We start from the raw sequence: 16981 nt of genomic DNA, 5'->3' as shown, positions 1-16981 counted from the left end.
CCCTGTTTCGATCCTCTCAGTTTCTCATTTTCCCCTTACATTGTCACTTAGCAAACCTCACCAACTCTGGGAGTGCATGAAGTTAATCCATTGTTGGAGCACTGAATAAGAAAAATATGAGAATGTGGATTGTAACACTCCCAAGAAGGTGGTATGTACTCAGCCCTAGTTAACAACAAGGCAATCAATTTGCTCATTGTTATTTGTACAGGTCTGGGAATTATGTCTGAGCTGCTTCTTCTGCTAAAAACTACAGGCAATTTATTCACAATTTTATCTAACAGGGTTAGAGAGAGAAAATGTTCCCATTAATATTTAAGATGAGCCTAGCTGAGTCCCATCTCCCAAAACAATACGAGAGGTGAAACACAGTAGTCCTTCAAGATTTGCTGTTCTCTGAATTTTCAAATGCAGTTCTCCGGCCAAGTAATACATTTTTTCAAATGCCTATACAACGCAGAGTGTGCATAAAAATGCATCTAACAAGTGAACATTGCATATGTTAGGGAAACCCGCTTTGCAAGAAGGAGTTCATTAGGCTTTTTGCATACATATTTAATTTTAGGAGAAATTTGCACAAAAACACTAACGAATTTTCACAAGGACTTAAAATGCATTGCTAAATGAGAAATCAATAGAGTTCAGAATTGACAGCTTGGCCCAGCCCTAATCAAGGAAGATGTTATTAGAAAGTTAGTTGAATGACCTCAGCAGTTATGCATTTTGCTTTCCAAAGGGTACAGCAAAAATCCGAAACAGACATGGCTATGTCCAGCGTCCAGGCATTTTCCAGCACATCAAAGAAGTGTCAGATAATATTTCTGTGCCAGCTGCAGAAGTGCCAACAGCCATGGGATGCCACGTCCAGTTGCCCTTTGCATCCTTCTTTTCCTTGGATGCAGCCATGTTGTTCCATACTGTGGTTAGGCTGATGCAATCCATCCCGTGACCTTTCCTTATTGATAAACCTATTATTCACACCCCTTTTGACAAAGGAAACATTGAGATTTGGACCCACTGAGCCTTCCCAAAGTGAGTATAAATGCTGGGGTTTGGAAAGGATGGTTTGCGCTTTAAGTAGTATCTCAAAGAGTGAAAAGAAGGAGACCGGCAAAATGAAGCTGCTGTATCCATTGGTTGTGTTCCTTTTTGTGGCAGTGTCTGTACAGAGCTTGGTAAGAGGGGAGTAATTCAGTGGGCTGGGTTTCATGCTAAAAACAAACTTAGAAGCTTCCAGCTAAAGACTTGGTACAGATTAAACCAGTGTAGGGATGTCAGCTTTCTGTGTCCTCTTTTCTGGCCTTGTGCTGCTCTCCCCTCTGTCTAGACCAGGTGTGGGGAAACTTTGGCTCTCCATATGTTGCTAACCAACAGCTTCCATCAGCCCCAGCAAGCATGGCCAATGGCCAGGAATGATGGCAGTTGTTATTAAGTGAGTTGTCCTGGATTCCCACTGTATGTGCATACCCTGTGAAGGTTACCAGTATTGCTAGTTTTCCTAGAGCTATTGCTAAAAAGCAGGGGGGGGGGATTAAAGTGGGGGGGTTCAGTGCAGGCCAATATTACATTAAAATGGATGTGTGGTACCCATTTTTAGCTATAGATGAGAGCCATTGAAATTTATGAACTTACATTTATTGATTGTGGTGGTTTAGTGATTTTAGTTTACAAAGTATGATTTGCACTGGATGTCCTACAAAATTCCAACGGGCGCAGCTGGTTGCTGCATAAAGGGACCAGCCTCTCTCTCCTTTATCATTTAGCTTCGGCTGTAGCAACTGCTGTTTTGTCTAATAATTGCAGATGTTAACCAGCTTATCCCTCTTATATTGGTTGTTGAAATTTAGTTTTAAGCTTTTGGAGGGGGATTATTATTAATTTGCTTTCTGGCTTCAGTTTGGCATTCAGCATTGAGCCCAAAGCAACACAAGGCAACTTCCATGTTCTCAGCGTGCATTTCCAATGAAACCTATTGATCCGTGTTGCCCTCATCCTCCCTTCTTTCTTTGTTGATTTGTACTTTTGGCTCCAACCCCCTTCCCACCCCCTTTCCCATTATATTTCACTTTCCAGATCTATGATTTGGGGGAAGAGACTTGCTCTTCTCCCCCCCACCCACCTCTCCCACCCCGGTCATCTTTGTCACCATCTTCCTCTCTGATATAACACTATTAAGTACTCTCTTGGGGGGCTCTGAATTAAATAATAAATAAACAACAACACAGGTGACAAATCCCTTTGAAATATGATTTTATTTGACAACCTCTGTAAACTGTTAAGACCTTTTTTCCTTTTTCCCTTCAGTGTATAATGCAAGTTGTTTCTCTGCCCCATTTACAATTTTTACATTTTACAATTGTATCAAGTTCATTTACTCATTGATTTTTTTAATCCTTCTTTTGACTTTATCATCAAAAGCCCCTCATGTTGCATTGATATTTATATGTATGTTTTGTTTCTGTTTAGGAAAAACGAAGTGAAAAATATATTTTTTTAAAAAAACAGAGAAAAATAAAGTATTCTGAACACTGATGGCATTTTTCTCTTTCAGGGTTCTGTGGGCGCCGTAAGTATCTGTTTTCTCTGTTTATGACATGTATGGACTGCAACAGTGTCAGGAAACTGAACTTGCAGAAAGACTCTTTTGTTGGTTCTCTGCTGTAATTAAGCTTACAAGGAATTATTTAAAATTCCACAGTTGGAGGCAACAATGCTTCTGAATACTGTGGTACCTCAGGTTACAGACGCTTCAGGTTACAGACTCTGCTCACCCAGAAATATTACCTCGGGTTAATAACTTTACCTCAGGATGAGAACAGAAATTGTGCGGTGGCGGCAGCCGTGGGAGGCCCCATTAGCTGAAGTGGTACCTCAGGTTAAGAACAGTGTCAGGTTAAGAATGGACCTCCAGAACGAATTCAGTTCTTAACCTGATGGCCATTTTCTTTTTTCAGGGTCTCAAGGAAATGGTGGTTTTCTTGAGTCGAAATGACAGTACCCCTAAACATTAGAGAACACCCAAAACCAAAGGAGCAGAACAACAATGTTGTTTGTTCCTGTCCCTTAATAGGGCTCCCACAGACTATTTAAAAGTCACTGAGCATAGGCAGAAGGAAGATCTACCTGAGAAAGGAAAGCTTAATTCACAGTAATGTGTTACCAGGAAATAAGAATCCAGAGTGGGTCTGTGCCAATCAGCCTGTCTATAAAAAGAGCTGTGCGTTGGGACACAGGAAAGTCCCCGGGCAAGAGTCAGATCTTGTCCCCAAGTGAGGAAGGGTTGCTCCATAAGCACAACTGGAAGACACCAGTCCACTCGCACATCTGCTGATAAGCCACCACTCACTGCTATAAAACATTACACTAGGGGGTGGCATCACACACATCAACTCTAAGGGGTGGATGTGTCTTCAGCCCCCTCAGTATTCCTTAGCAGGGGACTTAGCCCCCCCCCCCATTGAGCGGGTGGAGGTCTAACCACCGAGCATTGAAGGAAGGTTCCTCCTGAGTGTGAGAGAGGAGGAACCATGATCAACGAAGCTGTGCAAAGCCTGCTCTTGATGATGTGCCGCCTTCCAATGATGGATACATGACACATGTGTGTATGACATGCTGCACTGCTGGGGCCCCAATCTTCAGCCCAAGGTGGCATCTCTGAAAGGCATCTTGCTGAGTGGGCAACTCTTACCCACCAACCCTGGCCCTACCATTGCCTGGGTTGTTTATTTGTTTGTCTAAAGGATTTGTATTCCACTCTTCAGCTAAAATTGGAACCCAGGTCACACACAAAAAGGGTGGGGAGGAATCCTGTCCCTCTGGCTTACAATTGAAAAGGAAACAAAATGGATTGGCACAGAGGAGGAAATCTGTAAACTGAGCAGCAAGTTCTTCCAGTGACTCACTAGACAGGGAAAGGTCAAGGAGAGACAGAATCAGAGATGGCCTCCCAGCTGCAGCGATGGAGTGGTCCTGCCTCTCTTCTGTTCTCTTTGCTACTGCAGCCTGTGACATATTCACCCTTCTTTGTTTGTTTATTGCGTTTATATTCCCTCTTTTTTTCTCCAAGCAGCTCAGGTTGGTGTGCATAGTTCTCCCCTTCTCATTTAATCCCCAGAACAACTCAATGAATTAAGTTAGGTGGAGAGGCAGGGACTGGGCCAAGGTCACCCAATGAGTTTCATGGCTGAATGAGGATTTGAACCCTGGTCTCCCAGGTCCTAGTCCAACAATCTAACCACTCTGGCTCTCTCATCATCTTATCGTACATAACTCTGTTGAGCACTATGCAGACTGATGGCAATTTTCTCTTTCAGAAAGGCAAAGGTGGGCTGGATGTAAGTACCTGTGGTCTTTCTCTGTGGCTGCCAAATATGGACTATGCCAAACCCTTAATTTCCAGAAGAATGCTTTTGTTACTTCACTTTATTTATTCCACTCTTCAGCTAAAATTGGACCCTAGGTCACCCAAAAAAGGGGGGGCGGGAATCCTCTCCCTCTGGCTTACAATTGAAAACAAAACAAAATGGATTGGCACAGAGGAGGAAATCTGTAAAATGAGCTGCAAGTTCTTCCAATGACTCGCTAGACAGGGATAGGTCAAAGAGACATAGAATCAGAGGTGGCCTCCCAGCTGCAGCGATGGAGTGGTCCTACCTCTCTTCTGCTCTCTCTGCTAGTGCAGCCTGTGACATATTCATCCTTGCTTGTTTGTTTATTGCATTTATATTCTCTTCCCCACCCCCAAGGTGCTCAGGTTTGTGTGCATAGTTCTCCCCTCCTCATTTATTCCCCACAACAATTCAATGAATTAAGTTAGGTGGAGAGGCAGGGACTGGGCCAAGGTCACCCAATGAGTTTCATGGCTGAATGAGGATTCGAACCCTGGTCTCCCAGGTCCTAGTCCAACAATCTAACCACTCTGGCTCTCTCATCATCTTATCGTATATAACTCTGTTGAGCACTATGCGGACTGATGGCAATTTTCTCTTTCAGAAAGTCCAAGGTGGGCTAAAGGTAAGTAGCTGTGGTCCTTCTCTGTGGCTGCCAAATATGGACTATGCCAAACCCTTAATCTGCAGAAGAATGCTTTTGTTACTTCACTTCTTTTATTCCACTTTTTAGCTAAAATTGGTCCCCAGGTCACAAAAAATTGGGGGTCCTTTCCCTCTGGCTTACAATTGAAAAGGAAACAAAATGGATTGGCACAGAGGAAGAAATCTGTAAATGAGCTGCAAATTCTTCCAATGACTCACTAGACAGGGATAGGTCAAAGAGACACAGAATCAGAGGTGGCCTCCCAGCTGCAGTGATGGAGTGGTCGTGCCTCTCTTCTGCTCTCTCTGCTACTGCAGCCTGTGACATATTCATCCTTGTTTCTTTGTTTGTGGCATTTATACTCTCTTTTTTTTCTCCAAGGAGTTCAAGTTGGTGTGCGTAGTTCTCCTTTCCTCATTTAATCCCCACAACAATTCAATGAATTAAGTTAGATGGAGAGGGAGGGTCTGGCCCAAGGTCACCCAATGAGTTTCATGACAGAATCAGGATTTGAACCCTGATCTCCCAGGTCCTAGTCCAATCACTCTGACTCTCTCATCAGCTTCTTTTATATGACTCTGTTGGGCACTATGCAGACTGATGGCAATTTTCTCTTTCAGAAAGGCAAAGATAAGCTGCATGTAAGTAGCTGTGGTCCTTCTCTGTGGCTGCCAAATATGGACTATGCAAAAGCCCTTAATCTGCAAAAGAATGCTTTCGTTACTTCACTTGCTTTTAATTGTGCTTGTGTGGATTTGTTTCTTAAAGCCACCAAGATTAAGGAGGAGGGAGATCTGTGTAGTGAAAGAGTGAATTCACAGTGTTTTATTAGTGAGACAAAAGCCCTTCAGATCTTGTTGAACTGCATCATGCATCAACCTCAGCCAACATAGATAATAGTGAAGGCTGATGGGAGTTGTAGGTCAACATAATCTGGAGGATCAAGTGTTTCCCACTCTTCCTAAGCTCTCCCACATGGGTTGAAAAGCTGCCATTCATTGCTATGTGGGAAAACAAAGCATAAACCTGCCTACCAGGCCCGACACAGAGTAATTGGGCCCTACCTTTGCTCAGTTTATTATTTACATTAAAAAAGAACTCTATTTTATCTCTAAAAGTGACTCCCAGAGAACTAATTTTAAGAAGAAAAAAAACAAAACAGAACCACTGCCTTCAGGCTTACAATTTAAAAAGATGCGAAAATTCAAATGGGAGCCAGCCCTGATCTGAGGTTTTGTCAGTGGACACCAGCACTGCAATCCACCACTTTGATTTCCCCAAATGATGGAGTGTCACTGCAAGGCATCATGGGGAAACTCCAATGCCTACCTAAAACTCTTACAATAACCACTGCTATAGGCAGGACTCTGCTGCTTTCCTAGGGGCTACCTCAAAATGGCAGCCTGCCCTGCTCTCAGGTTGTGTCAGCACACAAGATTTGATGTAACAAATGAGCTTTCCATGTTCAGGGATGGGATTTCCATGTCCATTCAAACCCCAGTGACCCAGAGCATCCGCCAGGAGAATCTTTCGTGTACCCAAGGTTTGTTGATGGAAAAGCAGAACTGAGTCACCCTTGTTTTATTTTTCATTCCTCAGGGTCATGTGAAGCACAAAAGAGATCTTGTGAGTATATTGTAATGCATCACATTGGCAATACACACACACACACCCACACCCCTGCTAAAGGAACAGCCCAATCCTCCTCCTCAAGTGCAGCCCCTTTAATGACTACTATAGTCACTATGACAAGGACTGGCAGATCTAAGCAGTCCTTCTCTTATATAACCCTATTGTCCATTATGCCATAATAATAATAATAATAATAATAATAATAATAATAATAATATCCTGCAGATAAAAATAAATGACTCTCAAGATTGCTGGCATTTTTCTCTTTCAGGAGGTTGTGGATGAAGATGTGGATGTAAGTATGTGCATTCTCTGTGACATGTAAGGACCGCAACGGGGTCAAGAAACTTAATTTGCAGATTTTTCCCAAACAAAAATACAGCAAAATTAATGAATGTTAGAAGGATGTTGGAATGAAGCTACATGGTTTTAGCAGAAATGTTATAAAGAATTAAGTAAAAATGGATTGTTAATGGGCCAAAGTGTAAAATTTAAGGTCAGATTGGGTTAAGGTAAATTATAGAACAAAAATTGAGAAAGATGGAAAGGATTTGCTGAAATAGCTAAATTGAATTAGAATACAAAAAAGGGAGGTGTGAGGAGGTCGATGAAACAAGTAAATGAAAGACAAAGATATAAAAATACTAGATGTGTTTTTAAATGTTTTTGTTCTTAAATGTTTTTGTTCTTAAATGTTTTCTTTTTTTATTATTGTTGTGCTGTATTGTTTTATTTTTTGATGTATTGTAACTTTTTATTGTCTTTTTTTCTTTTTTTGTAATTGTTAAACTTTTAATAAATATCTTTTTTTAAAAAAAAAAAAAAAAGAAACTTAATTTGCAGAAATACTCTCCTTGGTTCCCTGCCCCCCCTCTAATTAAGCTTCAGAGGCAATAGTTAAAATTCCACAGATGGAGGCAGCATTTCTTCTGAATACATTCTATGCCGGAATGCACAGAAGAGGAGAAGGGTCTTGGACTCAAATCTTGCTTGTGCATTTCCTGCAGGTTTCTGGTTGGTTATTGTGAGAATAGGCTAGATAGGACACCAGACTCTATCCATGTAATAAGAGAGTAAATGCGCACTGCAGTATAACTGAGATGAAGAAGAAATACCCAGGGTGGACTGTGCCAATAGGCCTAGAATTCTGAAAAAGGAGTGTGAAGTTGGAACACAGCCTAGGGAGCAAAACGTGCTCATTACTTCTAGGTGTACCTGAGCCAGGGCTCAGAAACTGACCTTGCAATGGCCATATCCCACCTTCCTGGGTCCAGTGCTGCCTGAGGGACAGGCATTAGTGTACCCCTTTTCTTTTCTTTTCTTTTCTTTTCTTTTCTTTTGGCCATATCATTTTTATTAATTTTACAAGAATGCTTTCCATTACAATTTCTCCTCTTATATTTTACAATTTGGCTTTTTAGGGCCCTGACTTCCTTCAAACCTTCCTCATGATTTTCCATCTTTCATTTCAAATTTCTGCATTTTCACTACTTAACCATTGCTTTCAAATAAAAAACATCAAAGCACCATATTTTCTTATTCTTCTCTGCGGTGATTTTTATACCTTTCCTTACAAAGCTTCTTGCAATCCTACCAACGTGTTTGATTGACTACAATTGTCTTTCAAACAATTTACAAATTTAGTCCAGTCCTTGATGAACTTCTGGTCCCACTGTTCTCAGATTCTTCCCTTCATTTTGGCCAGTTCTGCATTCGCCATTAACTTCAATTGCCATTCTTCCTTTGTCAGTAATTCCTCTTGTTTCCACCTCTGTGCTAATAAAATTCTTGCTGTTGTTGTTGCATATAGGAAAAGTTTAGTATCTTGTCTGTTAAGCAGTGCACTTCTTTCTTGCACCTTGCCTTTCTTCCTTTGAGGCCCTTGCTGCCACCAAATAAGAGATCAATTAATTCCCAGGTTGCCTCTCATCAAACAGCCTCCAAAGCCTCCCCAAGGTCTCTTTGAAGCATTCTTTAGGTAGCCAAGGTGTAGACTGTCTACAATAAGCTAAGGTCACACAGCTTTACGAAACGTAAATCAACTGGGGCAAGGAAATCATGGTGTTTGACTCTGGTAGGCACTATGGGGACTGACGGTCATTTTCTTTTTCAGGATCTCCAGGAGGAAGTACTTGATGTGAGTATCTGTGGGGCTTTCTGTGTTTGCATCCTATATAACGGATAGCACCAAAAGGCTCAGGAGCAGAATAACACAGTGGTTTGTTCTCTTCCCTTAATTGGGTTACCACAGAATATTTAAAGGTCATTGAGGAAAAGAAGGAGGAAGAGCATTTATCCATAGAAAGGAAGGCTGAACTGACAGAACTGAGAAGAGGAAACTTCAGTTCCCAGGATTCTCTGGGGGAAGTCATGTGCTTTAAATCTAGGGTGTGAAACTGCCCTAGGTTATTAAGAGCATTCCTTGTCTCAGGTGGGTTTCCACAGAGACCCAATAACAGTGATCAGCTGTGGTGATCCATTGAGTTTGAAATATGTTTCTGCCAAGGGCCAGCCCAACCACTAGGCAAGGTGAGGTGACAGCCTTGGGCAGCAGAATCCACAGGGACAGAAGGTCTGGCATCCAAGGAATGCACTGTCTGCTGGTGACACTGAGAGCCCCACCCCAGCAGTGGCCTCAGATTCCCACTTCAGTTGTTGGGTATAGTTTATTTTATTCCTCCCCTTGCTCCCAATGTGGATCTTCACTTACCCCTCCTTCCCTGGTGGGGAGGAGAGAATTTTGCAGATTGCCCAGATACCAAAACATCTTAGACCAGCCCTGCTTGTGTCCCTTTGTCACTGCCACCAGTTGTAGACCTATGATTTGCAAGCTCCTGGGGGGCAAAGGCCAGCACCCCCTTTTCCTCTTGTCATTTTCATCCTCACCTTCCTCTGTCATATAACTGCGTTAAGCACTATATACATTGTCTGCAATTTTCTCTTTCAGGATGTGGTCGATCCATTGTGGGTAGTAAGTATCTGTGAGCTTTCTCTGTTTGTGTCATGAATGGACTGCAATGGTGTAAAAACAAAAAATAACTGGCAGTGGAACTCTTTTGTGGTTCCCTTGAATTCTGCTTCCATGGAATTTTTTAAAAGCTAACAGATGTAAGGAGGAGGAAGAGCATCCAGCTGTATAATGGAAGAGTGAATTCGCACTGTTCTGTTAGTAAGGCACAAAAGAACCCAGGGTGGAGCTGTGCCAATCTGCCTGGCATCCTGAAAAAGGAGTGTAAGCCTGAACACAGCTGAGCAATGGGGAAAGAGGACCATTAGTCCAAAGTGCATATTGGCTCGATGTAGTATTATACAAGTTATCCTTTAATTGGTGGAGTAAAAGACCTAATTTCCGCTCCATGATGCCAAAGGAGGCAATCCACAGGCATTAATACAACACCATCCTGTGGGAGCCAGCCCTGCTCTCAGGCTGTGTCGCTGAAACAACAGCACTGCCTTGATATCTGGATCTGCAAGCCACCATTTTAATTTCCCACAATGTCTAGCATGCAGGATTTGACATAACAAAGGCCTTTAGACCTCAAGGATGGGATTTTCATGCCCAGTGACTCAGAACATCTGCCAAGAGAGTCTTGCCTGTCTGCAAGGTTGTAGATGGAAAAGCAGGATTACTTTATTTTTCATCCCTCAGAACCCCCTTTCGCTGGTAAAAAGAGATCTTGTGAACATGTTGTAATGTGGCACATTGGCAATGACACACACCTGCACAGGAACAGCCCAATTTTCCTCCTCAAGTGTAGCACCCCTAGTGACTACCAAAAGGGCTGGCAGATCTAAGCAGTCCTTCCTGTTATCCCTCTCATCATAGTCTTCTCTTACATAATCCCATTGTGCATTACGCCAACTGAAAGCAATTTTCTCTTTCAAAATGTCAAATATGTGGTTGACTCAATGACAGTACATACCTGTGGGCTGTTTATTTTTCTTACTCTGTCCCCTAGTGCCCACTATTCTGGAGCATTGTGGGAACGTGTAAAGACAGCTTCCAGTGGAGATCTGGAGCACTATAGGGAATGTAAAGGTTTCTATTTATATGCCACTCAACCTACAAAATCCTTAGGCATCAGCAACACTAAGAAATGAGAATAGGGTGGTTCCATTGTAGCTTGATGTTCTCCAGGGCAGCAGGTGGCACCTGCTGAAGACAAGCTAAGTCAGGTCAAAGCAGAAGGTAGGCAAAAGCAGGACCTTGGACAGTTCCAAATAACCCAATTGGTTGAAACTACCTGGAATAGGAATAAAATGGTCATTGGACCACGAGAGGCAGGGAGAGGTTTGTTAGGCTGTGGAGGGTTTTGGAAGTTTGGTTGACTGGGGAGGAGAGTGTCCTATTTTGAGATTCTTTGCCTTGATCGACAAAGGGAGGATCAGGTTTCTATTATGACATTTTTGTCTGGACACAGCTGCTTTCATGTTCAGATCCCCAAAATAGCGAAAATTTGAATTTTAATATTCCCCAAGGCTAGGGATGCTCCAAGTGTTGTTGGACACCTACAACTCCCACCTCCCCTGACTACTTGCCGCTCTGGTGGGGGCTGAGGGAATTTGAAGTCCAACGTCTCAAGCACCGCAGGTTCCAGTGCAGGAAATGTGTGCAGAAAATTATGGCTATAACATAAAAGAGGCATTCAAAAATATGTACCTTACTGTTGAATCATAGACTCATAGAGTCATCCAGTTGGAAGGGAACCCAGGGCTCTAGTCCAGCCCCCTGCTGTGCAGGAATCTCAACTAGATCATACCAGACAGATGGCCATCCAACCTCTGCTTATATACCCTTGGAGGAGAGTCCGCCACCTTCCGAGGGAGTCTGTTCCACTGTTGAACAGCTCTTACTATCAGAAAGTTATTGAATGCATCGAATGTGTTGAGAGGAGGGTGTTTTTACGTTCTTAAGAAACTTCATATAATATGTGTACAATTAAATGCAGACTTCTAATGCGTTCCTTTGAAACATCAAGACAGGATGGAAACAGACCTGTGATCCAGGAACGATGAACCAGGAACAATGGACCAAATCAGCTGCCCATTCCATCCTTAATAGTAATTGTTCTTTGCTTCCTAGACTGAAGAAGAGGTAGCTCAGCCTGAAAGTGGCAACGGCCACGGCAGAGGCCATGGCAGAGGCAAAGGCAAAGGCAAAGGCAAAGGCCATCACCATGAGCATCACCATGGCCATGGCAAAGGCGAAGGCAGAGGCAGAGGCAAAGGCAAAGACAAAGGCAAAAAGAATGAGGTGAGAAATGAGGGCACATTTTTATGGATCGCTCTTTCCTACCTTTCCTTCTGATCCTTGGCTTTTGGGGCTCTCTTCTGGCTACCAGGTGCAGGCATAGGTCACTCACATGCTGCTGGCCAGGGAGAAAATGCAGCCCCGCCAAACAGAACAAAAGAAGTAACAAAATGGGCATTCAGATGTGTGCATGCAAAACGTAATGGGTGGCTTCAAACCACAGTCACTGTTCTGCAAGCCCATCTCATTGATTATCTTTAGAAGGGGCTTGGACCAGACAACCCTGCAAGCAGAGGACTGCTTTGAATCAGTGGCATAGCATGGGGGCAGGGCACAGGGGCAGTCACCCCAGACACAAAATTGTTGTTGTTGTTTAGTCGTTTAGTTGTGTCCGACTCTTCGTGACCCCATGGACCAGAGCACGCCAGGCACTCCTGTCTTCCACCGCCTCCCGCAGTTTGGTCAGGCTCATGTTTGTAGCTTCGAGAACACTATCCAACCATCTCATCCTCTGTCGTCCCCTTCTCCTTGTGCCCTCCATCTTTCCCAACATCAGGGTCTTTTCCAGGGAGTCTTCTCTTCTCATGAGGTGGCCAAAGTATTGGAGCCTCAACTTCACGATCTGTCCTTCCAGTGAGCAAAATTGTTAGGGGTGCAAAATTTCAACACCCAGTGCTGCCTCAATACAGCTGCGCACTTCCACAGCTGGGCTCTGTTGAAAACAGCTTCTCCATGAAAAGCAGGAAGTGACCTCTCCAGACAACGGAATGACTCATCTTTTCTTATCTCTGCAGCTTCAATTTCTTGGATGACATGGACATTGTTAGGCAGTTGAATGCACATGGGCACTCCATCCATTTCCCTCCCACCCCAGCTCCGTGTGACCCCGGGGACTGGCAACCCATGTTACGCCACTGCTTTGACTATAAATTCCATAAGGGCTAACTTCTGTAAAGTCACACGGACACCTAACTGCTGGCTTGAGGTTCTCCTCTGATCTAGGGGGAGGTCATGCCAGAAAGTGGTGCTCCCACTCTATAAAGTTAAAAGCATTTCTTTTATCTTAATAAACATACACTTGCAGCTATGCCACAATCAGACTCTGGTGCTACCATCAGGAAGCAGTTGTGGAAAAATGACTGCCTCTTTTGTGGTGGTAATAGAGCAGCAGGTGCTTGAAGATGGTAGATGGGTTTAGCACTGCTCAGGCTGAATTGTATTTGTTTTGAATGTGTTTCATCAACCACTTTGAACATCTCCATTTGGAGAGGAGAAGGGGAGTTAGTGCAAGTTTACTGAGAAGTAAATATATCGGAAAGTCAGTAGTTTGAATCCCCGCAACAGGGTGAGCTCCCATTGTTCGTTCCCAGCTCCTGCCAACCTAGCAGTTCAAAAGCACACCAAAGTGCAAGTAGATAAATAGGTACCACTCTGGCGGGGAGGTAAATGGCGTTTCCATGCGCTGCTCTGGTTTCGCCAGAAGCAGCTTAGTCATGCTGGCCACATGACCCAGAAAAACTGCCTGTGGACAAATGTCGGCTCCCTCGGCCATTAAAGCGAGATGAGTGCCGCAACCCCAGAGTCATTCATGACTGGGCTTAACTGTGAGGGGTCCTTTACCTTTAAATATATAATAGGGTTTCCGTATTCCTAAAAGTGAAAATCCGGACAAAGCTGTTGAGCTCCCCCCCCCCCCATGTTGTTGTAAGATACCAGTAGGCCCCTCAACGAACTCTTAGTTATTTTTTAAAAATTAATTTTCAAATCTGCTTGACCAGAGATAAGGATGAGGATGTAATAAAACTTGTGTTCTCTCTTTAGGTGGAACCAGTAAATGAGAATGAGGAGTAAGCAGAAAGGACCCCACCACCTGTAAGTTCTCTAATACAGATGATCTGCTTAAAATAAAAATAAATCCAGTAGCCTTCAATGTTAAACCCAGCTTAATTGTATTTAACAAACTTCATTCATTCTTATGCTCTGCCTTCCCCAAACCCCAATGCGTATTGACATTAAGACATCATCCTTTCTCCCTAGAGCATCAAAGGAGTGGCAGATCTGTGGGGCAGATGAGATACCTTACAGAATTCTTAGCACTAAACTACAGTTCTCAGGATTTGAGCATTGTTTTGTGAGACACTGGGAGCTATGACTGTTAAATGAGTACAGAGCCAGTGTGTACTACATATTTGTGTTTTGTGTGTCTTCCTTTCTTCTCTCATGGGGGCAGGGTGTGTGTGTGGCAGCACAGTTGGGGTTCCTATGGGAACAGCCAAAGAATGACTTTTATCACCAGAAATGGCTTCTGTTGCAGATGAGGCAAACCTGAAAGGCTGCATAAAAAGCTGCTCTCTAGGATTCGAGTTACTGCATCATATTCTCTGTTCTTTGCCCCCTCCCCAGTTTTGCCCATAACAGTCACTCTGCATCATGTACCCCCTGACCATGAGCAAAGTTATTGGTCCATTTCCCCTTTAGGGTCTTTCTCCCCTAAGGTTTTATGTGCCTTTGAAAACACTCAAGAGTTTCCCAAGTTTGCTGATTCCTTCTTCTTGCACGGGGGTTACATAAGCAACAGCACTCAGAGCCTGAAAACTGGAAATGGACAGAAGGATGATGTGTGTATTCTAGCAAATGTCTCCTAAACATGATTCATGCTGACAATCCCAGATCAACCATGAATGAGAACCCCAATTTTCAGGAAATTTTTACACTGCTTGATTGTAAAAACAAACACATCTCAAAGCAGTTTACAAAGAGAGAGAAAACTATAAAAGTATTGGCAAAAACAGTTGAAAGCAAGTATTTAAAACATAAATAATAAAATCAGCTATAAACGAAAAGGAAATTAAGACATACATCAACGTTCTATGTGTCTGGGTAGGCTTGTCTAAACAAAAATGTTTGTAGCAGACACTAAAAGAGGACAGTAAATGAGCAGTCAATATCATGTGACACTCATAACAGTGCCAGTCCCACAGATCAAAGGGGCTGAGTGGGAATATACGAGGTAAGGCAATTTTGAAGATAAACCAGTCCCAAGTTGTTAAATGTTTTATATATTAATAGAAACAACTTGAACTTGGTCTAGTAGCAAACCGTCAACAAGTGCAGATCTCTGAGAACAGAGATTCATTTGCACAACTCTCAGCTTGCTTCTTCTTCTCTCTTTTCAGCATTCACTTAAATCTAAAGCAAGAATTGGCGACTGGACCAGCTATCCTGCTCCCTGCTAATCAAAGACAACAAATTGCATCATGAAACAACCAGAGTTGCCGTGGTGATGGTGATCATCAGTTGCTCATGAATGGTTTTTGTTCCGTCTTGTCTGCTGGGTTGAGGAAAGCTTCAAAACAATAAAAATTAGCAAGCATCCAATTTCCAATGCGTGGGGTCTGTTTATTTGCCACAACTGTATGAATATGGCCAAAGATGTCCTCAGCAATAGAAATGCTTGTGCTCCCACCTTAGTTATTTGTGATACATGGAGCCAAGGTGGGATGGAGAACCAAATCTCTTGAACCAAATCTCCTGGAGGCAACTGAGCAATGAAAACCAGGAAATCATCCACTTACAGTCCTGGGTTTGGCATTTCTAAAGACCAGGTGTTTGCTTCTGACTGTAGGTGTTCCCACAGAACAGGAATGGGGGAACCTTTATCAGAGATACATTTCCCCATGGACAAACTTCCAAGCTAGTAGCCTTTGACCAGCTGATGCACCATGAATTTGTTCAGCCCTCTTTTACAGCCCTCTAAGTTGGTGATCATCACTGTCACCCATGGAAATGAGTTCCATAGTTTAACTATGCTTTTGTGGCACAGAGCACCCTCCTATGACAGGGAGGTACAGGTCTGTAACATGTGGTGGTGGTGCCCCTGCGTCCTCTTGGTCACTTCCTTCCTCACTGTGTTTCCTGGAGTATTTGGAGAAGACATGAGTCTTCTCATCAGGCTTTGTTTGAGTGCTTCCCGCAACAACAGAACTGTGCCTCTCCACTTCCTAAAGTGTGATGAGGCCCTCAGTGGGGCAGAGATAGCTGTCTCTGAGGCACTTCCTATTATTCCTTCCTGTGATCTAGGACTGAGGTTCTGGTGAAGCACCAGTATAGAGAAAGGGCTCGACAGCAGCAGCACCTCCTTCATTGGAATTCTGCCTCTTGCTAAATCTGTGAAGCCCATTCGCAGGTGCTGAAACTGCACTTACCCATTCAGAATCAAGGTCCTGTTCTATGTAACAACCTAATAGAACCTCCATGTTCAGTGATACTATATCTCCAAATAACTAGTGCTGGGGGAGCAACGGTAGAGGAGAGCCCTTCGATAGCTCAGTTGGTTAGAGGATGGTACTGATAACATCAAGGTTGCAGGTTCGATCCTTGAATGTGAAGCCTGCATATTCTTGCACTGCAGGGGGTCGGACTAAATGATCCTGAGGATACCTTCCAACTTGACAATTCTATTAAATGGATCTAGATCTCCAGTACTTATATTCTTGAAGCTGTTGCCACTAACTGAGTTGCCACCAAAGCTCTGCGGCTCCCCACTTCTTTGAATGGGAAGGGAAATCTTGTTTACAGAGCATCTGGTAAACTGACAGACTTTTTGAAATATGTGTTGATTTGCTAAAGAGGAGTAGGCAAGCGTTCAGGTGAATAATCCTGCAAGGGACCCAAACAGGGATCTTTGAATATGAAAGCTGCAGTGCCTAAGTCGAAATGTTACACCCAGTATCCTGATGTGTCCTATGCAGATTCAGGCAGAGGGGAAACCTAATTGATTTCACTGGGTGAAAGCACACAGTATTTGGCACAGAACTGAGCTATCAGAGGGCTTCCTGTTTCCTGTGCACTAGGCGGTAGACACCTCTCCCAACACTGTGGGAGACTGAAAGACAGAGATAATCAGATAATGATGGGGAAATTTCATTATCTGCATTCCTCTTCAGTTGGAAAACGAACCAGGCTCTGATCTGCAGTTTGCCTGGCGGTCTGGCACTCGCTTCCTCTTGGAATGCAAGGGTAGGCAAAGGCACTGGGTGCACGCAACACTCTGGCTGTTGCGAC

At 43.4% G+C, this 16981-nt stretch overlaps 1 protein-coding gene across 1 annotated transcript; it reads left to right on the top strand.

Moving 5' to 3' along the window:
* Positions 1 to 1043: 1043 nt before the first annotated feature.
* On the top strand, positions 1044 to 15295 carry LOC114602375 (uncharacterized). Its single transcript, XM_028740532.2, has 12 exons — positions 1044 to 1175; positions 2552 to 2566; positions 4314 to 4334; positions 4993 to 5013; positions 5655 to 5675; positions 6634 to 6660; positions 6938 to 6961; positions 8780 to 8803; positions 9614 to 9637; positions 11750 to 11920; positions 13739 to 13789; positions 15094 to 15295. The coding sequence occupies exons 1-11, from the start codon at positions 1062 to 1064 to the stop codon at positions 13766 to 13768; spliced, it is 492 nt and encodes a 163-aa protein (XP_028596365.2). The 5' UTR covers positions 1044 to 1061; the 3' UTR covers positions 13769 to 13789; positions 15094 to 15295.
* Positions 15296 to 16981: the final 1686 nt, after the last annotated feature.

This window comes from Podarcis muralis, chromosome 7 (assembly GCF_964188315.1).
Source record: "Podarcis muralis chromosome 7, rPodMur119.hap1.1, whole genome shotgun sequence".
NCBI classification, from domain to species: domain Eukaryota; kingdom Metazoa; phylum Chordata; class Lepidosauria; order Squamata; family Lacertidae; genus Podarcis; species Podarcis muralis.
Note: the sequence above shows the minus strand (reverse complement) of the source record. Positions and strands in the feature narration are given on the sequence as shown.